Source organism: Microtus oregoni, unplaced genomic scaffold (genome assembly GCF_018167655.1).
Source record: "Microtus oregoni isolate MIOR12 unplaced genomic scaffold, Mior012 000020F_ref0000438, whole genome shotgun sequence".
Lineage (NCBI taxonomy): Eukaryota > Metazoa > Chordata > Mammalia > Rodentia > Cricetidae > Microtus > Microtus oregoni.
In genome coordinates, this window is record NW_024543079.1 from 6,921,399 (window position 1) to 6,945,682 (window position 24,284).

At 46.3% G+C, this 24,284-nt stretch overlaps 1 protein-coding gene across 1 annotated transcript in view; it reads right to left on the reverse strand.

The window, feature by feature from the left end:
• The window catches only part of Mybl2 (MYB proto-oncogene like 2), a 37,026-nt gene extending 13,301 nt beyond the window's left edge, over positions 1 to 23,725 (reverse strand). Inside the window, exons 1-6 of the mRNA XM_041670455.1 lie at positions 23,464 to 23,725; positions 19,008 to 19,101; positions 17,013 to 17,084; positions 15,320 to 15,412; positions 13,147 to 13,367; positions 8,171 to 8,330 (exon numbers count right to left, since the gene is read on the reverse strand). Of these exons, the coding sequence (XP_041526389.1) occupies positions 8,171 to 8,330; positions 13,147 to 13,367; positions 15,320 to 15,412; positions 17,013 to 17,084; positions 19,008 to 19,101; positions 23,464 to 23,483 (660 nt within the window). The 5' untranslated portion in view covers positions 23,484 to 23,725. The remainder of the gene's footprint in view (positions 1 to 8,170; positions 8,331 to 13,146; positions 13,368 to 15,319; positions 15,413 to 17,012; positions 17,085 to 19,007; positions 19,102 to 23,463) is intronic.
• Positions 23,726 to 24,284: the final 559 nt, after the last annotated feature.

Here is a 24,284-nt window from a genome sequence, read left to right on the forward strand (position 1 = left end):
ACGGACACACAGACACACAGTTTTTAAAGCAACAAAAATGTCTTTAAAGCAAGCAAAGAAAGCAATTCATTATGGACACACATTTGTCCAAAACCAGGTTTCCGGGGTCTGTGTAACAGCCCACATGGAGACTGCCTGACTCTGCTTCCTGAGTGCTGGGATTAAAAGTGTGGACCACCATGCCCGGCCACACATACTCACTTGTTTGTTAAAGTTATTTTTTAAAGCAAGCAAACAAAAACAAATCGTTACCACCACAAGGCTCAGAATCAATGTGGAAGTCCCTGGATTAGAAACAGACATACCTTAAAACACAAAAGAAGGAAGAAGAAAGAGAAAGAAACAGATATACCGAGCATAAGTGAATGCCCTTATTTTGGGAAATACAAGCTGAAACACAGAATATTCGGGGGATAAAAATGTAGTAACTCCCGGTTTTTCTTTCTTTTTCGAGGCAGGATTTCTATGCAGTCCCAATTGGCTTGTAAGTCTACAACTAGACCAACCAGTCTCAGTCTCCAGTGTGCTGAGACTACAGGTGTGGGCTAGCCCTAGATAAAGTATATCCTAATGGACACACTGAGTAATACAGTAGTTAATGCAAGTCTGGCAAATGGGAAAAATGAGCTAAGCCTTGGAGCTGCAGGTCTGTGGGAGGGTGCTTATCTGGCACGGGCAAGGCTCTTTGGGAATGGGACAGGAATGGAACCAATCCCAAGCACACATGGTAACTCCTAGTGCTAGCCCTGAAACGCTTCTGAATGTTTATCCCAACACTGTGACCAAAAAAAAAAAAAAGAAATTGAGGAAAATCCTTCCCAGGAATAATTCTCAAAACAGACCCTAGTAAATGAGCCCTGCTCACAATTCCCACAAATTCAAGGCTAGGCTAGGCTACATGAGATCTGCTCACAAAGCAAATGCTGGGCTGGCACTTGATCTGTGTTCGATCGTTGGGATCCATGGTAGGAGAGAATTGCAAGTTGTTCTTCACCTCTACCTGTGTAAGACTTTAAGACAATCCTAAAGCCATTTTTGATAATTCTGAATCCTCTCAGCCTCTGTGCCATAGTGCTTCCCCTCCTCCCCTGGGAACCAAGGACCTAACAGCTATACTCGCACGTACTCAGTTCCTGAACAATTACCCATATACGTATGTTTTGGTTCGGTCCCCTGGGAAACGGGGTCAAAATGACCTCTTACCTCATCTGATCTGGCAACAGCTCTCCAGTCAATTATTGGTAATAGCCCTTTCAAATAAGTCAATCAGAATAGTCAAAGAACAACCCCCCTTGCTTCTGTGGCCCCTTTAAAAGTAGACTGTACCCGCTATTCTAGGTCCCTCGGCTTCCCGAATGCTGGGGGACCCTGTCATGACAGAATTAATAAAATCCTCATGCTTTTGCATCGGCTATGGTATGTGAGATGGTCTCTGAGGGCGACTCCTTCTTGATGTTTGGACGCTAGAGTACAACACCTGCACAGTGGTATGCACATCCCGTCCCCAACACACACATGCACAAGATAAACAAATGTAATAAAAAACCGAAAATAAGGGGCTAAAGGGGTGGTTCAGGGGTTAAGGGCACTGACTGTTCTTCCAGAGGACCCAAGTTGTTTCCAGCATCCACATGACAGTTCACAACTGTCTGTAACTTTAGGATCCAACACCCTCACACAGACATACATACAGGCAAAACAACATCAGTGCACATAAAATATAAATTATTTTAAAAAATGAAAACAAAAGCAAACAAAAAAACGCATCTGGAGAGGAACGAATGAGACAAAGGTTGAGCTGATCTATGCTCACCCCATCCCAGCAAGGCCAGCACTTTGGACAACACTCCAGTGTCAAAGGAAGAAAGGTGTGCCAATAAACTGACTCCCAGCAGAGCAGGGTCTTTAGTGGCACCACGTCCCCTCATGCTCTGGCCTCCCTTGGTGAATATTCTTTCTTTCCCTCAGAAATCTCAAGTTGAAAGCATACTGCTTAGACATGCAAGAAACTGCCAGAAGCAGACTCCTTGGTGAGGGAACCTCCAGGGAGCTAGGACCAGAGACGCCCTTACACGTTCTTCCATCTTTCTCTGCAATTTCAATTCCATATCTTGTCCCTCTACAAAGCTGCATCTGACATCAGGGGATCAGATTCCCAGAAGTTGGAACCCCAAGAATTAGAGGCAAAAACGTGCTGCAACTCTCGAGCAGGATGGTGTAGAGCTGAAACAAGCAAGTTTCCGCTAAGCAGTAATATGACAAGACAGTCATATCCATCAGTAACCATCTCAGACCAAGACAGCACAAGACAAATGGGGGAGGGGGCTGCTCACACTGTCATTTTTGTCTCCAATCTTTTTGAGACAGGGCCTTGAATTTACAGAGATCCGCCTGCCTCTGCCTCTGGGATTAAAGGTGTGAGTCACAACTGCCTGGCCCTGCAATCTCAATTTTTAAAAAATAAATCAGGTTTTTTTTACTTTTTATAGTTAGGATCTAAGTAAAAAAAAAACCAAATTATTGGAGTGTGATGGCTGTTCTTAGTTGTCAACTTGACTACATCTGGAATTAACTAAACCCAAGCATCTGGATACAGCTGTGAAGGATTTTTCTTAATGAAATCATTTGAAGTGGGTAGAATAACTTTTAACCCTTTATCTGGACCACACCTTCTGCTGACGTGAAGGAGGAAACTTTTGCTCTTTGCCTACTTGCTCTCGCTCACTGGCAAGTTCATTCTGCTGTAAATGAAGAGATCCAGCATTGTGACCTGAAAACTACTGGATTCTTGGACCTTCTGTTGGTAGACAGCCATTGTTGGACTAGCTGGACTGGACCACAGCCTGTAAGTCATTCTAATAACCCTCTTTCTATACTTATAGATAGACAGACTCCTTCTAAGTTCTGTTCCTCTAGAGAACCCTACTACAGCTTTTGGTATCAGAAATGGTTCTAGAACAAGAGAAGTATGAGGATGAATTTTTTGTTCTTTGGTTTTTCAAGACAGGATTTATCTGTATAACAAACAGCACTAGCTGTCCTGGAACTAGCTCTGTAGACCAGGCTGGCCTTGAACTCACAGAAATCTTCCTGCCTCTGCCTTCCGAGTGCTGGGATTAAAGGTGTGTACCAACACAGCCTGGAAAGGATGAATTTTTAAAAGTATCTGAATAGGCTTTCCAATTTGCCAACATCTAATTGTCAGCTAAACCAGCAGTGACTTTCCCTAAAGAAGATGCCAGGCAAGACAATACTGATGATGTCCCTTGGGGCCCACCAATAGTTGCCTCTAGACCTATAGTCATACTAAGGCTAAGCAGGCTCCTAGAGAGAAGAGAGAAAGCGTAGTTCACAAGAAGGTATGCTATACTATTTAAGCGTGTAATGAGTTTGTTAAGTAGAGTTTTATTACAGTAGAAGTCTGGGGAGTATGTGGGAATGGATTTTAAGGGTATGGATAACAGTGAAAGGAATATAAAACTTGATCAGGCTGAGTTTATTGCTACAGGTCCATTGGATGAAGATTCTAAGTTTAATATGGGAACCTTCACAATTAAAGGGGGGGGGGGTGTTTGAATGGTTGGCTGAACATTTGTCAGAAGATGGCCTACTGAAAAGGAGTTGGAGGTACCTGACATCCCTAGCTTCGTGTTTACGGGGTTTTAAGGCTCAGGAAAATTGCAATACTTGAGTGTGTACAATGTGTAAAACCTAATCCTCCACCACGGGAAAAGCCAGAAGACATACCCTTCACTACTCCTATAGGATGCAAATGGTAAAGGGGCACCAGCATATTTGAAGAACTTTGTTGTCACCCTTTTTCTTGTGCCAGACCTTAAGGTTGGAGTTGCTGCTGCTCAGCTGGATGAATTAAAAGCAATGGGTTTAATTGGGTCCTGAGGAAGCAGGGTCAGGGGGCATCACTGAATCACCAAAGACCACCAAAGGTGGTCATAGTTATTGTAATAGGCAGCATAGACAAATAGTCTATGACCAGGCCAGGTGGTGGTGGTGCACATGCCTTTAATCCCAGCACTCAGGAGGCAGAGGCAGGCAGATCTCTGTGAGTTCAAGGCCAGCCTGGTCTGAGTTAGTTAGTTCCAGGGCAGGCTCCAAAGCTACAGAGAAACCCTGCTGGGGGGGGGGGGGTCATATGACATAAAATGCTGATTAGTCAGTAGCCAGACAGGAAATATAGGCGGGGCAACCAGGCAGGAAGTATAGGCAGAGCAACCAGAACAGGAGAATTCTGGGAAGAAAGAGTCAGTCTGCAGTCACCCAGATGCAGAAGAAACAAGATGAGAATGTGTCACTGATAAAAGGTGTAGTAGGAGCTTCGGGCTGTGTTCCGCCACCCAGTTCCCGCCACCGGCTAGCTTTACCCGAAATAACAACACACATACTGTATTCTTTTAAACACTTGCTTGACCCACTAGCTCTAGCCTCTTACAGGCTAGCTTTATACCCGAAATAATTACACGGAAACTGTATTCTTCTAAACACTGCTTGGCCCACTAGCTCTAGCCTCTTACAGGCTAATTCTCATATTTTGCCTAACCCATTTCTAATAATCTGCATAGCACCACTAGGTGCGCTTACCGGGAAGATTCTAGCCTACGTCCATCCTGGGTAGGAGCTTCATCGCGTCTCTGAGCTCACTTCCTCTTCCTCCCAGCATTCTGTTCTGTTTACTCCACCCACCTATGTTCTAACCAATAAAATGGGCCAAGGCAGTTTCTTTATTTTTTAACCAATGACCTTCCTCCATCAAAAAGATACCAAGCCATGTGGCTAACACTGATAAGAATTATGGGTAAGATATAAGATATAAGAGTTAATAAGAAGCTGAAGCCTAAGCTAATAGGCCAACCAGTTTATAATTAATGTAGACCTCTGTGTGTTTCTTAGGGACTGAATGGCTGCAGGACCGGGAAGGACAGAAATCTTTGTCAACAAGATGGAAAATAAATCCAAACAAAATTCAAGGGCTTTCTAACTCAATGAAATTCTAAGAAATCTAGTGGTGTGTGTGGTGGTGGTATACAGAAACCAGTGCCACCTTTTAAGGTAAAGGATAAGTTATTGCACCAGGCCCCTCATACCGCCAAAGAAAGAAATAAGATTAGTGGGGGCCTCTCTGGATTCTAGAGACAACATATTCCCCACCTGGGTCTCTGGCCCATATACCCAGAGACTCTGAAAGCTGCTAGTTTTGACTGGGGCAAGGAACAGGAAGAGATTCTTCAACAGGTCCAGGCTGCTGTGCAGACTGCTCTACCACTTGGATCACATGATCCAGCAGACCTGATGGCTACCTGAGGTGTCAGTGGCAGATAAGAATGCTGTCTGGAGTCTTTGTTAAGCCCCTATAAGTGAATCACATTAGAGACCTTAAGGATTTGGGAGCAAGGCTCCATCATTATCTGCAGATAATTATTGTCCCTTTGAGAGACAGCTCTTGGCCTGCTATTGGGCCTTAGTGGAAGCTGAACGTTTAATAATGGGCCAAGTTACCATGCAACCTGTGCTGCCCATCACAAGCTGGGTGTTACCAAGCCATAAAGTAGGACATACACAGCAACAATTTATTGTCAAATGAAAGTTTTGTGTGTGTGTGTGTGTGTGTGTGTATGTATGTATGTATGTATTATGTATATTTGGGCCCACATGGGTCTGAAAGGTACAAGTAAATTTACAAGCAGAAGTTTCCCAAATGCCTCCAGTTTCTATTCCTATTCCTATTCCTATTCTATTCTATTCTATTCTATTCTATTCTATTCCTGTTTACTGCATGCACCTAGAGGCTCATGGGGCTATACGATTGGTTGACTGATAAAGAGATGACTAGAGTCTGGTTTGATATGGGATTCCTTCTATATGCTGTAAATAAGTTTTATTGGCATTGGTTAATAGAGAAGCTGCTTTAGGCCAATGATTTAACAGAATATACCCAAGCTGGAAAGATATTTAGAGATAGTAGGCAGAGTCAGGATGATGCCATGTAGCAGCCACAGGACACAGTCGCTGGACACTGGACAGAACCTTACCGGTAGGCCACAACCATATTGTGACACATAGATTAATAGAAATGGGTTAATTTAAGATATAAGAGCTAGCTAGAAATATGCATAAGCTAATAGGCTAAGCAGTGTTGTAATAATACAGTTTCTGTGTGGTTATCTCAGGTCTAGGCGGCCGGGAAACAAATAAGCAGTTTCAACTAACACTGGTTTACTGATGGTTTAGCACATTATGCCAGTGACCACTCAGAAGTAGACAGCTGGCACCATTACAACCCCTTTCTGGCACAACCCTGAAAGTCACTGGCAAAGGGAAATCATCACAGTAGGCAGAACTTCAGGCAGTATACATGGTCATTTATTTTGTTTGGAAAGAGAAATGACAAGATGCGCGACTTAAGTTGATTCATTCATCTAGTGGATCGGCTGGATAGTCAGAGACTTGGAAAGAGCTGACTGGAAAATTGGTAAGACAGAAATCTAGGGAAGTATGTAGATAGGTACCTGCAAACGGTGAACTGCCAAGATACATGCATCTCATGTAAATGCTCATCAAAAGGGGACTTCAGCAGAGGAAGAGTTCAATAATCAAGTAAACAGAATGACTCACTCTTTGAACAATCAAGTCTCTTTCCCCAACCATCTCTGTCATTGCACACTGGGTCCATGAACAAAGAGGCCATGGTAGCAGAGATGGGGTTTGTGACAACACGGACTGCCACTTGCCAAGGCTGACCTGGTATAGGTGCTGCTGAGTGCCAGATCTGCCAAGAGCAGAGACCAATGCTGAGCTCCATTTCCTGGGGTGACCAGTCAGCAGCCTGGTAGCTCCACTTCCCTCCACGGAAAGAACAATGCTGTCCTCACTGTTCTAACTAAGCATTTGCCTTTCCTGCATGCTATGCTTCTAACAAAACCATCATCTGTGGACTTACAGAACTCCTTATCTACCCTCATGGTATTCCACACAGTATTGCTTCTGAACAAGGAACTCATGTCACAGCCAGAGAAGTGTGACAGTGTGTCCAATATCATGGAATCCGCTGATGTCACCTACCACATTCCCCACCATCCTGAAGCATCTGGCCTGACAGAAGCATGGAATGGCCTTTTGCAAACAGCACCAATTAGATGGCAGCAGCCTGGAGAGCTAGGGTTCTCCAGAAGGCTTTGAATCAGCAGGTGGAAACGGGAATAGTTCTACTCACTATCACCCTTAGTGACCCACTAGAAAATATAAGAGTTAGCCAATAAGAAGCTAGAGCTAATGGGCCAAGCAGTGATTTAATTAATACAGTTTCCGTGTGGTTATTTTGGGAATCTGGGTGACCAGGAAACAAAGAAGCAGCTTCCTACTATACCTGTCTCAAAGACAAGAAAGAAAGAAAGAAAAATAAAAAAAAGAAGGCACCATGAACAAGCTGTTCTCTTTCTTACCTCTTCCACATGGGCTCTAGACATGGGGCACGTGTATGCAAACACACCTTCTTTTGGATTTTCGAAACAGGTTTTCTCTATGTAGCCCTAACTGTCCTGGAACACCCTCTGTAGACCAGGCTGGCCTAGAATTCTCATAGATCTGCCTGCCTCTGCATCCCAAGTGCTAGGGTTAAAGGAATGCGTCACCACCACCTGGCTATAAAAAGGATTTTTTTTTCTTTTTGGTTTTTCAAGACAGGGTTTCTCTGTGTCACTTTGTTGCCTTCCCTGGAACTAGTTCTTGTAGACCAGGCTGTCCTCGAACTCACAGAGATCCTCTTGCCTCAGACTCCTGAGTGCTGGTATTAAAGGCGTGCACCACCACCGCCCAGCTTTATAACAAGGATTTTTAAAAATAGCAAGAACACTTTCAGTTTGCAGATAGGAAAGACCTTTAAGAAATAAGTTGTTGAAAGGGGTAGGAGGCTGAGAACTCCTCTCTAACCCACTTCTCAAAATGTTATCTGACCGCTTTCTTGTCCTAGCAAACTAGGACTAGATTGTCACAAGGAAAGCTCTAGAAACATGAAGGCTGCACTCAGACCCCGGAGCAGAAATGAGTGAGTGGCTCTGAGGAAGGTATTGAGGAGACAGGGTAAGAAAACCAGGGAATAAAGACAACAACCAGCCTGGAATGAAACCCAGAGCTTGAGCCACAGGAGGCCACTCACCTGGCTTTCCATGGGCTGGGCACTCTGGTGACGGTCCTTGTCCTCAAGTTCCAAAAGCAGGTAGACAGGTTTGCAGTCTCTGGACTCGTTTGGGAAGCCTCGTGTGTCTACTTTCCTCTTGATGGTGGAGTTCCAGTGATTCTTCACAGCATTGTCCGTCCTGTGGGGAAACCCAGGGGCCCCTGACATGTGGCTCTCGGAGGCGCTTGGAGGCTTCCCCTGTAAGACTTTAAGACAATCCTGAAGCCATTTTTGACAATTCTGAATCCTCTCAGCCTCTGTGCCATAGTGCTTCCCCTCCTCCCCTGGGAACCAAGGACCTGACAGCTACACTCGCACGTGCTCAGTTCCTGAACAATTACCCATATACGTATGTTTTGGTTCAGTCCCCTGGGAAACGGGGTCAAAATGACCTCTTACCTCATCTGATCTGGCAACAGCTCTCCAGTCAATTATTGGTAATAGCCCTTTCGAATAAGCCAATCAGAATAGTCAAAGAACAATCCCCCTTGCTTCTGTGGCCCCTTTAAAAGTAGACTGTACCCGCTATTCGAGGTCCCTCGGCTTCCCGAATGCTGAGGGACCCTGTCATGACAGAATTAATAAAATCCTCATGCTTTTGCATCGGCTGTGGTGTATGAGATGGTCTCTGGGGGTGACTCCTTCTTGGTGTTTGGTGAGTCCAACACCCCCACCCTGCTGCAGCGTATCCCCCATCTCTAAGTGAAGCTTCGGCCGAATGCGCTGTGAGCATTGTTTGGCTCACTGTTTGTAGCCCTCCAATGGCTTAGCAAACATCCACATATCTCCATGGAATAAGCAAAAAGGACTGAGTGCAAGCTGGACTGACCCAGAAAGCTTCTCTGAAGAAAGAGCAGCGAGAACTGATAGCACATGCGTAGGCCTCACAACAGAGCAGGGCAGCAATGCAGGCAAGGTTGTCAGAGTGGCTCAGGGCCAAGCAACCAAGGTGACTGCAGATGGAGGTGAGGCTACTGGCATGTTCAAGGCCAATGTTTCTTGCCCAACCAAGCAATAAGGCAGGCCCTCAAAAGTAACACAAGGGGCTGAAGTTATATTAACAGGCAGTTCAGACTCAAAAGACACTTTATCACCTGGTCTTCTCTTTATTCTTCTTTCCAGGATCACACTTCCATGACAATGGAAGGACTCAAAACAAAACACAGAAAACAAAAGCAAAGTCGGGACAAGAAAACAGGGAGGGAAGTAGCTGCAGATCAGATTTTGGAAGTTATTGGAAAGTGGAAAGAGGTCAGATGAGTAACAGACAGCCCAGGAATCTAGGAGTCCAAACCAAACTGACCTTACAGGAAGACTAACTAGAATCGGTTCACCCTCAAGGCTCCTCCCAGGGCTTCCCAGAACTCCAGGAGCCCCAAGATTGTAGCAACAGGATTGAATGAGGAGCACAGACAGGCACAGGTTAAGCAGAGCAGCTGTCTGACCCTGACCTCCAGGCAGGAAGAGATGTTTCCTCTTTAAAAAATAACCCAGTTTGTGTGTTGGGCAGAGCTCAGTGCAAGAGCATTTGACTGCAGACATAACCCAGCAACCGTGGCCACAATGGACAAAAACAGGACAGAAACTGAGGCCTCATGGAAATCTGCACCCCGGAGGTGAGATGCCCAACGCCAGGCATCCCAGACAACAGCTCCTTAAAGGAATAAGCTACCTCGAGGAATAAATAAGTCCAGAGAAAAGCATTAATTCTTGGAGCATCCCAAAGGGCCAACGAACAACAAACCCTGCAGGTAAGCAGCAGCAGTGTGCAGTGGGCTTCACAACAGTGGTTGCCAACTGCTTCCTAACAGCGAAGAGCCAACCACAGATCGGCAATCCTTCAAAGCAAACCTCCTGTATTAACCAATATGGATGGGCAAAACAAAGAGAAAAACACTAGGCCATGGTTGTCAACTGCCCTAATGCTCTGAGCCTTTAGCACAGTTCATGTTATAGTAATCCCAACCATGAAATTATTTTCATTACTACTTTTCATAGGCAAGCACACAGTGCAGGGAAGGAGGTTTGTTTGGTTTTTTTTTTAATCTTTTTTTTAAAATATTTATTTATTTATTATATATACAATATTCTGTCTGTGTGTATGTCTGCAGACCAGAAGAGGGCACCAGACCTCATTACAGATGGTTGTGAGCCACCATGTGGTTGCTGGGAATTGAACTCAGGACCTTTGGAAGAGCAGGCAATGCTCTTAACCACTGAGCCATCTCTCTAGCCCCTTTTTTAATCTTTTGATCTTTAAACACAGTATCAACGGTGAAATAAGTGGCTGCAAACATACATTAAGGATCTGGGCCAGAAAAGGGGTTAGAATTTAGGAAACAAAACTTTCTTTGTTCTTGTTTTTTTTTTGTTTTTGTTTTTGTTTTTTTCCAAATAGGGTTTCTCTGTGTAACAGTCCTGGCTGTCCTGGAACTCGCTCTGTAGGCCATGCCTGTTGAGGCTGGCCTCAAACTCACAGCGATACGCCTGCCTCTGCCTCTCGATTGCTGAGATGAAAGGTGTGCACCACCACCTCCTAGCCAGAAAACAAAACTTCTTAGTTAAAATAATTTCCAAAGGATTGGAGGGTAAAAGCCAAGAAACTTCTGAGAAAGTGAAATCAAAAAGAAAATAGAGAAAGATGAAAAGATCACGAGATGCTCCCAATACTCTGAACAAAAATGACTTTCAAACTCTACATATATTCAAATCATCTATTACATATGGGATAAAAGTGAGGACTGAGCTTTGGATGCTAATGAAGGATGTGTCCACTAAATTAAGGACATAAACAAAACAAAAGGGGTCTAACAGTATGAGGGACAAAAGACATTTAATCTAACAACAGAGAAACCCTGTCTCAGGGGAGGAAAAAAAAAATAAGAGGCATGACTCTCTTCTTGCTGTGGGTCAATGGTCAATATTTTAAATTGTATTTTATAATAAATAAAAATAAAAAAATTAAATTAAATTGTATTTTAAATAAATGCTGATTGGTCAGTAGCCACGCAGGAAATATAGGCAGGGTGACCAGGCAGGAAGTAGAGGCAGGGCAACAAGAGCAGGAGAATTCTGGGAAGAAAAAAAGACTCAGCCTGCAGTTGTCACCCAGACACAGAGCAAAGAAAGATGTGACTGTCTCACCAATAAAGGTACCAAGCCACATGGCTAACACAAACAAGAATTATGGACTAATATAAGTTATAAAAGTTAATAAGGAGCCCAAGCTACTAGGCTGACCATTTTATTTTTTTTTTTTTTTTTTTTTTTTTTGGTTTTTCGAAACAGGGTTTCTCTGTGGCTTTGGAGCCTGTCCTGGAACTAGCTCTGTAGACCAGGCTGGTCTCGAACTCACAGAGATCCGCCTACCTCTGCCTCCCGAGTGCTGGGATTAAAGGCGTGCGCCACCATCGCCCGGCTAGGCTGACCATTTTATAATGTAGACTTCTGTGTGGTTTTTTTGGGGACTGAATGACTGCAGGACTGGGTGGGACAGAAACCTCTGTCAACACTCTCCATCTCCTGGTGGCTGATGGGACTTCCACTACCTGTACCATGTTTGTCTTAAACTCTAATAATAAACTTGTCTTTGAGATTAAAAAAACAAAAACACCTGTGAAAGGAGGGCCACATAAAAAGAATAGCCAGAGAAGAAGGAAATATATTCATATACAGTATTAGTGCTTGAATTCTATATTCAAGGCAGTGGTATAAGCTCTGTTGTCCTAACTAAAAATTGGGGTCACGGGATATAACAGGTATCCGAGTTATCTTTTTTTCCCACCTAAGACAGGGTCTCTCTTTGTAGACCTGGCTGGCCTCGAACTCAAGAGATCGACCTGCCTCTGCCTCCAAACTGCTAGGATTAAAGGCATGCGCCATCATATCAGGCTGTCTACACCTAGTTTTAACTAACTACTTGTCAGCAGGGCGATGGTGGCGCAGGCCTTTGATCCCAGCACCTGGAAGGCAGAGGAAGGAGGATCTCTGTGAGATCAAGGCCAGTCTGGTCTACAGAGAGTTCCAGGATAGCTAGGGCTATATAAGGACCTTGTCTCAAAAAGGGGGGAGGGAGGGGAGGGGACCAAAGTCTGCCAAGTATAAGCCTGCAAGTGAGCTAAAGCAAGCCAGTAAGCAATGTTCCTCCCTGGTTCTGGCTTCAAGTTCTTACTCTACTTCCCTCAACTGTGACCTGAAATGTACGCATAATAAACCCTTTCCTCCCCAACTTGCTTTAGGTCAGTGTTTTATCTCAGCGACAGGAGAACCAGAACAGCTGGATAGAATGGGGCATCAGGGAGGTAAAGAGGGTCAGAGTCCCAGGAAGCTAAGTCTGTGGCTGAAAACCAAGATGAACAACATCACAGGGGCTGAGGAAACAGATGGTTCAGCAGCTAGCAGCATAAATCACTCACTCTTCCAAAGGATCCAGATTTGATTCCCAGCACCCACCGGGTAGCTCACAACTGCAACTCTAGTCCTAGGACATCCAACGCCCTCTTCTGGCCTCTTCAGGTACCAGCCAGACATGGTACAGACACACAAGCAGGCAAAACACTCACACACATAAAAAAATAATAATAATATAAAAGAACCCAGAGGTGTAATAGTCTTAAGAACAACGTATCATTCATTAATATGGAGACTGTCTAGGCAGGGTGGTGTATACCCACGTTCAGCACTCAGGAGGCCAAGGCCACAAGGTGAAGTCAGCATGTCCCTGTCTCCAAACACAAACAAGATGAGTCTGGTTTAGCAGAAAGTAGGAAATGGGGACAGAACCATACTCCTTGTAACAGGATATAACCTGAGGTGCTGCCTTTTTAGCCCTGCCCTGCTGATGCATGACTCTGGAGACAAGGCGGGTTGAATACTGAAGAACATGGACGGCTAACAGTACTCTGGGTCACTCTATCCAGGATGGGCCTCACTTCTTGGAGCAGAAGTCAGCTCACCTCCCTGGCAGCATCTTGGCGATCTCAGCCCAGCGGTTGCCCAGCACTTTATGGGCCTCGCAGATTATGCGATCTTCCTCCTCGGTCCAGCAGGACTTCTTCACCTCAGGGTTGAGGTGATTGTGCCAGCGCTCGCGGCACTGCTTCCCCAGCCGGCCCTTCAGGTGTTTGGCAATCAGCGTCCACTGTTTTGTGCCATACTTCTTGACCAGCTCAATGACCTTAAAGAAAACATCAGTGAAGGACCTGCCCCTCAATCACCTCCACTCAAGCATCGCCAGATCCAGGTGGGTCTCACTTCGCAGGGCTTGAGAGAGCTACAAGCCTGAGAGGTCAGCCCCGATCACACTGTAGTTATTGCATGCCCTCTTGGCACTTCTATGGACATCAGGAGGGTAGAACCCCAAGCCATGGCACCTACAGCTAGACTTTGGTCTTCAGTCACCTCTCTGAAAGGCTCTTTTGCTCAGAATACAAACCCTAACAGCCGGGGGCTGGAGAGATGGCTCAGTGGTTAAGAGCATTGCCTGCTCTTCCAAAGGTCCTGAGTTCAATTCCCAGCAACCACATGGTGGCTCACAACCATCTGTAAAGAGGTCTGGCGCCCTCTTCTGGCCTTCAGGCATACAGACAGAATATTGTATACATAATAAATAAATAAATATTTAAAAAAAAATTAAAAAAAAAAAAAAAAAAACCCTAACAGCCACAGTCACCCAGCTAGGCCCTCTTCAATTCCCTTTTTTCCCCCCAAGACAGGGTTTCTCTGTGTGGCCCTGGCTGACCTGGATCTTGCTCTATAGACAAGGGTGACCTCAAACTCAGCATGCCTCTACCTCCTGAATGCTGGAATTAGAGGCCTGCACCACTACTGTCTGGTTCCCTCAATTCTTGAGACACACAGCCACAACCAGGGAAGAGTAGATACTTAAAGAAAAAGCAACTTTTGCATGGAAATATTCTATTTCATCTGTGTAACTAAAAATTACAGGGCTTCACTATGTAGACCAGGCTGGCTTTAAACGCTGATCCTTCAGTTTTCACCTTCCCAGGGCTGGGGTTACAGGCGTGTGCCACCATACCCAGTCTGCTGTGACTTAGGTGCAAAGGCAGCTTGCGGGCCAACATCAGGGAGATGTACCAGAACTACAGGAGAGCAGCCCAGGGTGAGCATAGTCCAGGGTGAGCATAGTCTGGAGAACGACAAATCCTTTCTGTGCCTTGGTTTACTCCCTTTAACATGGAAATCACCCACCTCACGGGACTACGGACTCTACAGAAATAAAGCATTGAAAAGCCAAATGTGGGGGCTGGAGAGATGGCTCAGCGGTTAAGAGCACTGATAGTTTTACCAGAGGTCCTGAGTTCAATTCCCAGCAACCACATGGTGGCTTACAACCATCTCTAATAAAATCTGTTGCAAATTTCTGGCCTGCAGGGATACATGCAGGCAGAACATTGTAAACATAATAAATAAATCTTTAAAAAAAAAGAAAAAAGCCAAATGTGGTAAACACCTGTAATCCCAGCTCATGAGCTGGGAGACAGAGACAAGAGCCTCAGGAGTTCAAGGCCAGCCTTGGTTACACAGCAAGTTAAAGACCAGTCCAGGCTATCCGAGACCCTGTCTCAAAAACAGGAAAAAAAAAAACCCTAGAAGGGGTTAGGAGTGGAGGTAAGCTCAGTGGTAGAGAGCTTGCGCAACAAGCAATAGGTTTCACCTGAAGCACCATAAAACAAGGTCTCCAAGTTTTGTGACTGTGTGATATAACCATTATCATAGCATCTGACATATTATCATAACATCACTGGCAGCTGCCAGCGGCTGAGCAAGCCCCTTCTGTGCACCACACATAACCTTTCCATGTTCTTTGTGACAGCTAAGGTTAAAAGCCGGGTCATTTGTGGGGTAAAGTGGCCAGTATAAGCCCAACACTCAAGAGGTTGTGAGTTCAAGGCCTGCTTAGGCTACACAGCAAAGATGAGACCACCCAGGGCTACAAAACTGGCCTGTATCAAAACACACACATGTGCGCACACATGCGTGTACGCACACAAACAAATCCCTGAAGACACTTAGAACTAAAGCGGAGTGGTACAGGGATGTTTAGACATCTCAGTGCCTGGCAATGGTGAAAGCTCACTGTGTATGCAGCCCTTTGCCAGCACTTACCTTCTGATCTTCCTCTTTGGTCCATGGTCCCTTAACAAGGTCTGGATTCAAAACCCTCAGCCAACGGTACTGGCATTGCTGGTCTGTGCGGTTCTGGGACAGGAAGAGAAATAATTATGGGACTGTAAGATTGAACTCTGGGAGTTCGAGACCAGTCTGGTCTACAGAGCTAGTTCCAGGACAGGCTCCAAAGCCACAGAGAAACCCTGTCTCAAAAAATCAAAAAAAAAAAAAAAAAAAAAAGATTGAACTCTGGTTGAGTCCTGAGCTCAGGGGCCAGGATACAAGCACACATGAGATAGCTATGTCTTGTGCCATGCACCCACCACACACCAGAGGCTGACCTACCAGAACAGCAGTGCATTAATTTTGATTCAAAGGATAAACTGAGGCCCTGTGGAAAGTAAGTTTCCAACCTCTGAACCTAGCATGTGTGTGGGATGTACTACCTCAAAGTCTATAAAAGCTTTGTGGGACTTATTGGCTCCTGCTGTCTTCTCACTTACTTACTTATTTAAGTTTTTCGGGACAGGGTTTCTCAGTAGCTATGGAGCCAGTCCTAGAATTTGCTCTGTAGACCAGGCTGGCTTCAAACTCACAGAGATCCGCCTGCCTCTGCCTCTAGAGTGCTGGGATTAAAGGCATGTACCATCACCATCTGGCTTATTATTATTTTTTTTTATTTTTTATTTTTTTTATTTTTTTTTTGTTTTTCGAGACAGGGTTTCTCTGTGGTTTTGGAGCCTGTCCTGGAACTAGCTCTTGTAGACCAGGCTGGTCTCGAACTCACAGAGATCCGCCTGCCTCTGCCTCCCGAGTGCTGGGATTAAAGGCGTGCGCCACCACCGCCCGGCTGGCTTATTATTTTTAATGATATAATTTTATTATTATGTGTATTGGTGTTTTGCCTATATGCATATCTGTGTGAAGGTGTTGGATCCCCTGGAACTGAGTTACAGACAGTTGTGAGCTGCCATGTGGGTGCTGGGAATCGAACCAGGGTCCTCTGGAAGAGTTATCTGTGCTCTTAACCAATGAGCCGTTTCTCTAGTCCCACATTTTTAAAGAGTTCAGACTACAAGGAAGAAAGAGACAAGGAGGGCACAGAGAAGCATGATGATCTAGCCTGAGACGCCTATGGAAGGCCAGCAGTCAAACGGCAGCCTTGTGCATGATCCTGTCTAGATGCCTGCAGTCCTGGGGAGGGCATATGGAGGAAGCGCTCTTCCCCAGAGGGCTCTGAATGTTCCGCTTAGTGGTACCAGTCACCTGCGTGGGAGCCTCAGCTTGAAGTCTGCTCAAAGGATGCCTTCCCTCAGTTTCAAGTTCACAGCCCAGAGCTAAGTACCCATTTGCTCCTGACTTGCAGGAAGAAATGCAAACATGCCTAGGACCGAGGACATGGTAAAGAGCTGCGTGGAATCTTCTCACTGGGTACCTTCTGGGTTTTTTGCTTTGGTTTGTTTGTTTCTCTCTGTAGCCTTGGCTGTCCTGGAACTAGCTCTGTAAACCTGGCTGACCTCAAACTCAGAGATCTGTCTGACTCTGCCCTGTGCCCCACCCCCACCCGCATGCTGGGATTAAAGGTGTGCCGCACCTCAGCCCAGCCTCCCAGGCTTTGGAGACTGCTTTCTAAGTACCTCTTGAAGCAGGCCACCCAGAGCCCTTGCCCTGGGGGAGGGCCAGTACTCACAGGGAAGTGGCTGGCCAGGAACTTCCAGTCTTGCTGTCCAAACTGCCTCACCAGGGCCCTCAGTTGCTCATCCTGCCAATGAAGACACAGAATTTAGTTCATGTGTGTGCAAAGTTTTATAGATGTCATGATACAGCCATATTCATGCATTCACTGAGGAACAGAGTGCCTACTAAATGCCAAGTATTAGTCCCAGTAGCAGAGAGCAACAAATCTGCCTGATGAGGAGAAAGGGGCAAACAAAGCCTCAGGCTAGTACAAGTATAGCCACTCTGCAAAAGGGCATGCTGGGAGTTAGGGTGATTGACTCTTCAGGCAGGCAGGCTTTTAAAAACAAAAGGAGATAGCCAAAAAAGAGAGCTAGACAGGAGGGGGGAGGGAAGAGGGATCCGACCAGAGAGGCTAACAGAGACAAGCCAGGAGAACTAATTCACTTGGGCACTTGGGCAGCAGATGATCAAGGTCCAATGTGCTAGTTACAAAGTTATCAGTGGGCTGCCTCAAAGTGGAAAATTTTCAGAAAACAGTCTATTTTAATCTCTGCACTTGAAACAGAGACAATAGGATCAGGAGTTCAAGGCCATCCTAAAGTATAGGCTAGCAAGCATCCCAGAGCATCCTGGAATACAAGAGACCTACCTCAAATCAAAAACAACAAAATCTGGGGGAGTGGGAGGGAAATGGGAGGCGGTGGCAGGGAGGAGGCAGAAATTTTTAATAAATAAATAAATAAAAATTTCAACCATAAAAAAAAAGAAACAAAACAAAATAAAACAAACAAACAAACAAAAAAAAACAAAATCCCACCAACAACAATGTACTTTCCCACTTAGGGCTGGCAATGCAGCTGAATTGCTACAGTGCTTGCCTACTGTGCACCCACTTCAGGAAAAGTGAAAATTCAACAGGCCTACCCAGCACACAATAAAAACCCTGTCTCAAAACCAAAACAAGTGCAAGGGAGACCGCTCAGTGGATAAAGGCACTCGCTAAGTCTGACTACCTTACTTCATGATTCCTAGGACTCAAATAGGAAAGAACCTATTTGGCCCCCAAAAGTTATCCCAATACACACACACACACACACACACACACACACACACACACACACACGCAATAGAACAAAGGAAAAGAAAACTTGTACCATATGCCAGTCCTGTCACACACAAAAATAACAATACGTAAAATTAATTAAAAGCGGCCTGAGAGATCACTGGCTGTTCATTTTCATAGGACCTGGGTTCAATTCTCAGCACCCACATTGCGGTTCACAACTATCTATAACTCCAGTTCCAGTAAACCTGGCACCTTCTTCCGGCCTCTGTTGGTACCAGGTACACAGTGGTGCACCTACACATATGCAAGCAAAATACCCATACATATAAAATAATAAAATTATTTTGTTTTAAATTTTTAAAAAAGTAATAGACTTTTTTTTTTTTTACAAGGACCGCAGATTTAACTTCCTAGCAGCCAAGGGTACATAGGGTCCAATGTCCCCACCAAAACTCAAAACTCATGTTTAAACTTAATCTCCACTCTACAGTATGATGAGGTAGTATCAGGATAATTAGGTGTTGAAATCATATAATCTCTGCTGTCAGAATGGTTATCAATACATGGACCAATGGGTTAGTATCTTAAGTAATCTGTTAAAAAAGCCAGTTTGGCACTTGCCTCTTACATAAGCCTCTTGCCGCGTGATGCTCTACACTGCCTGGGAATAGAGACACCCCCCCCACCCCCCGCCCCAGTAAAAATGGAATTTGGATATAACAGCAGAGAGCAGACTAAGATAAAGGGCAAGAAGCACCTGAGAGAGGAGGAGGTGCTGAGGTCTAAGGACTACGCCCCCCATCCTTAGATTGGAAAGTCTGAGAATGCTCAGAGGAGCAAAGAGAAGCCCATTAACTTTTCACTGTCCAAGAAGGAGGGGACACCGCCAACTTCCCTTAACCCTCTCCTCCCCAGTTCCCTGGAGTAGCTGCGGCTCACCTCCTCGTGGGTCCATTTGACCTTGCACTTGTTGTCCCTCTGCTCCAGGAGGTCTGAGTCCGTGTCCTGGTAGTGTAACTCATCCAGCTCCTCACTGCAAAAGCAAGCTAAAGGTCATGGACAGCATGTTTACATACCTTTACCTGGGGATGGTAGTGCAAGGCCAGGGTCAGGTCAACTATGGGAGGTTTGGGGTGGCAAGCTTTTCTTTTCTACTTTTACAGTAGTAGGTACAGGCTGGGTGTGGTGGCCCATGCTGGTAATCCCAGCACTTAGGTGGCAGAAAAGATCAAGAGTTCAACCCTAGTCTGGGTAAAATAAAACCTTGTCTCAAAAAGCCAAAAAAATATAGGCAGATGTTTGCCTTCTGTTTTTTATTTTAACTTGTTTCTTTTTTCAGAAACTCTCTATATAGTCCTGTCCTGGAACTTGCTGCATAGACCAGGCTAACCCAAACTCAGACCCTCCTACTGGGATTAATACCCCACCATGCCCAGACTCTGCCTTCTGTTTTCTTCTCAAACAGGTTTATGGGCTTTAACAATTACATTTATTTATCTGTATGCCTATGCATATACATCAGCACCTTTACCTGCTGAGCCATCTGCCCTACTCACTGCTCAGTTTATAGTTCTTTGTGATTTGCTGAGACAGTCTTGTTAAATGGCCCATGCTGGCCTCCAACTCAAGATAATCCTACCTTCATCTCTGGGATTGCAAATTTACCATGCCTGGATTTATTTTCCTTTTGTTGCTTTATTTTCGGGATAAAATTGTTCAACACCCACAAAGTCCTGGGTTCTAACATCCACCTTACCACAAATACAAAACAAAAACCCTTCACAAAGATTGTAGTATTTAGAGGGTGATGGTGGCGGACACCTTTCATCCCAGCACTTGGGAGGCAGAGGCAGGAGGATCTCTGTGAGTTCAAGGCCAGCCTGGTCTACAAACTACAGAACTCCAGGACAACCAGTTACACAGAGAAATGTTATCCAAAAAAAAAAAAAAATTATGGTATTTAGCTGGGCAATGGTTGAATGGTTGTATATGTCTATAACCAAGACTCTGGAGTCTGAGACAGTGAATTGCTGCAAAATGATATTCAAAACTAAATTCCCTCTTTTTTCTTTTCAACAGTAAACTTACACTGGTATTAGTTATTTCCTTTAGACTTATTTTATGTGTATGAGTATTTTGCCTGCACGTGTCTCTTGCACCACATCTATCTATGCCTGGTCCATGAAGAGCTAGAAGAGGGTGCCTGATTCTCTAGAACTGGAGGTCCAGATGATTGTGAGTCACCAGGTGGGTGCTGGGAACTGAACCTAGATTCTCTGCAAGTGCAACAAGTGCTCTTAACAACCGAGGCATCTCTCCAGTCCCTGGCATTGGATATTTTCAAGATAACATGTAACCATCAAGCATGGAAAATTTTAAATGTCCTAATTACTTAGGGGAAACGTCTGAAATAACTTTTTCCATTTTTTTTAAAATGTGGGATTAAAGGCTTATTCTGCCACACCCAACTTAACTTTATTCATTCTTGCCTTCAAATCAAAACAATCAATGGACAGAAAAACTCAGAATACAATTATTTGAAGTCTAAAAGGCTTTTAAAAAAAAATTGACATTTTTGTTATTGTTTTGTTTTTCAAGACAAGATTTCCCTGTATAGCTCTGGCTATCCTGAAAGTCATTCCTATAGATTCAGAGATTAGCCTGCCTCTGCCTCCCTGCTGAGATGAAAGGTTTGCTCCAGGATGGGGCCAGTTAACATGGAATTTTTTATTTAACTGTTACCCAAATCCTACTATCTAGCTTAATGCTTTGAAAAAGGAGACCACAGCCAGATGGTGGTGGCACACGCCTTTAATCCCAGCACTTGGGAGGCAGAGGCAGGTGGATCTGTGAGTTCGAGGCCAGCCTGATCTACAGAATGAGTACCAGGACAGGCTCCAAAGCTACAGAGAAACCCTGTCTCGAAAAACCAAAAAAAGAAAACAAGAAAAAGGAGAGCACATTATGAACCTCTAAGAATGCTAGTTGGGGACTGTAGAGCTGGCTCGTTGGTTAAGGGAACATATTGCTCTTTTTTTTTTTTTTTTTTTTTTTTTTTTGGTTTTTCGAGACAGGGTTTCTCTGTGGCTTTGGAGCCTGTCCTGGAACTAGCTCTGTAGACCAGGCTGGTCTCGAACTCACAGAGATCCGCCTGCCTCTGCCTCCCGAGTGCTGGGATTAAAGGCGTGCGCCACCACCGCCCGGCAACATATTGCTCTTGATGAAGACCCAAGCTCAGTGTCCAGCACCCTCCCAGCTCCAGGAGAATCCATGGGCACTGGCCTCTGTGGGGACCCACACCCAAGTGAGCATAACCACACATATGTATAATTAAGGAAGGAAGGAAAACAGCCAGTTATTCACAGAAAGTTATTAATCCTTCCCCAATTCCCCAGGACCTGCATTGGGTCACCTCTAGCAAATATACTGCTAGGTCAGTCATCTGTGTGTGTGTGGGGGGGGATTTGCAAACAAGACAAGCCACACTTTGCAGCTGCACACCCTTCCCTTTCTTCCCCTCTCAAAGGCAGCAGAGCTTCCCAGTCACTCCTACACGCCCCAAACACTTTGGAAAACCAGGCCCTGACCTCAGTTCCAACCTCTGGTCTTGACAGCACCCGCAAAGGTCAGCTCCACCTCCACAACCTGGTTTGGCACAGAAAGACCTTAAGAAATATTTGCCCAGGAAGTGAGTGGATTTGTGAATGAATGAGTACTTGCAAAGAGACCCTGCCTACCAAACAATTTTAAAATTCAGATAAAATGAAGTCTCCAAACCTAACAATATATGTCACTGGATCTGGAACGCAAACATGTTCTGTCATTTCTGACCCAATGCATGCACTACCGACCACTGTAAAGCAGGAGACAAAGTCTACTAAGTATTAATAATTGAGCTTGCTTCCCCAATACCCAGCACAAGGCCCAGAGTCTATGAGCTCAGTCAGTGTCCTAGAACAAAAGGTATCTGTGCAGAGAAGCTCTGATACTGTATAAGGGGGACACTAATAAACAGATGGGAGGTGATGGCATTCCCGAGATACTTTCTCACATTCCCAAGGTCTCCATTTAACAGATGTGAACACTGAGGCCAAATAGAGTTATTATGCTGTGTCAGGCTCGACACCTTTACACCCTCACCTCTCTAGTAATCACAGCTTGAAAAGCAGAGGCCAGTGTGTGGTTTAAAAAAAAAAAATCCCATTTTTTGTCCACATACCCTTTCTCTTGCCCTCGTAAGTCTGGGCTGTGCTCCAGGGAAAGGTGAGTCAGAGGCCAAGAGGGAAGTGGGGCACTGGGGTACAAGAGAGCTATAACATGTGGCAGAAAAGGGGCTGAGGCTGGTGAAGACGCAGGGACACTGAGCCCACGCTTCACAAAGGTCCCTCCAAATGAGCCCCGTGGACTCCCGGAGTTAATCCGTCCGCGCTCTTCCTGGGCACTGCAGTGCCTTAGAAACTGAGGCTGGGGAACCCACCCTAACCAGCGCTCACGGACCGAATACTTTCCAGCCATGAGGAACTCTGTGAAAGTAAGCAAGCTCGGGATCTGTTCGGTATCCTCACCCTAAGCCCAGTTCGGCCATCTGAGGGCGTGGGTGTTCTGAACTGGAGAAACCCAGGGGGAACCCTGCAGACCCCCCCATGATCTCACCCCTTGGAGAGTGACAGAGGCTGGAAAGCCCCGGAGTCGGGCCCCAGATACACAGGTGTACGGAGGTCCAGGCTTGACCCAGTCACTTACCCCTGGGGAACTAGAAAGAGGGAAACGCGGCTCCTGCCTTGGGCCCGGCGGCCGCTGGCAGAAGACTCGTCACACTTCGTCTGTCTCTACTGATCCCCAGCTGCCCCAAACTAGCGTGGGACAGGAAGAGGGCTTCTGAAACCAAACCGAACCGGCCGCCGAATCCCCCGGAGACAGACAATGAATCCCCGGCCTCACACCGGCAGAGGGCCCAGGGGCTTTGTGCTTTCCCGAAAGCAAACGAGAAAGGAACGCCAGCAAATTCGAGCCGCTCTGGGACGACAAGTGTCTCCCAGACTTCTGCCTCCCACTCGCGGCGACTAGGAGAGACATTCTCCCTCTCCAGTACTGAGCCTCCAGCTGACACCGCGCGCACCAGTCTTCCTTCCCCACCCTGCAATTAGGCGGGAGATGATGGACCTCACCCAGGGCCGGGACCTGGTCTCGGTGCGGGGAACCCGCGCTTTCCTGTTCCCGGGCCCAGAAGGCCCGGGAAGCCGGGCGAGGGGTCTCTAGAGCTCCTCAGCGTGGCGCACTCCCCTGCACCGGGTGGCGCCCTTGCACCAGTCGGCCGCGCGGAGTGCATTTCCCGCGGGGACCCCTACTTCAGGTTTGCAGACCCAAAGGGAGCGGCGAGAACCCCAACACTCACCAGCGCGTCCGCCGAGACATCCCACCCCAACCCCGACCCGGGCCGCGCCGCGCCCTCACGCCCGCCGGCCGAGCCCGGAGCGGGAGCCGGGCCGGGGTCAGGACTCGGGCTGATCCGGCCGCTCCCGGCCCCAGGCGGCGCTCTGAGGCGTCTGCGTGGCTGCAGGTCTTGTGGCGCGCTCTCAGGAACTGCAGCTGCCTCAGGAGTGCACAGAACCACTTTCCTATCTCCCGCCAAGAGCGTCGGCGCCGCCCGGACCTGGCGCGCGAGCGCGGAGGCGGAGCGTACGGAAGGGGCGGGGTGGACCAGTCGAGGGGCGGAGCCCGCGCGCCAGGGCCCTGGGAGGAGCCTATAGGAGGGGCTGAGACTAGGGAGAGAAGCCCTGGGACAGAGCCAGCAGGCCTAATTCAAGGCTTTCCCCACCAATCTTATCACAAAGAAACTCACTGGACATTTGCTCTTCATTGGGCCGATGCCACGGCTGGGGTTGTGAGGACCTCAAGACTGACAGACCTGGAGACTAAGTGAGACGCGAGGCCCTGCCTTGTTCGGATCTTAGGTAGACACCGAGCAGCATACAGAGCAAAGAACCGAATGAGGAGAGTCAGATGGGAGAAACTTCCCGCACAAAATGTCACTGCTCCAGTCCAAGCCTTTTTTCTGGGTTTGCCCCCTTTCCTTTGCAAGCCTTCTTGTTTCTTCAGCTGTCTCAGGGAGAACCAGCTACGATAAGAATGCCAACATTTCTCTCACCAAACTTCTTTGCTCGGGGTTAATTCTTTTACTCCATATTCAAGTTTGTAAAGGTCTTCCAGATCACG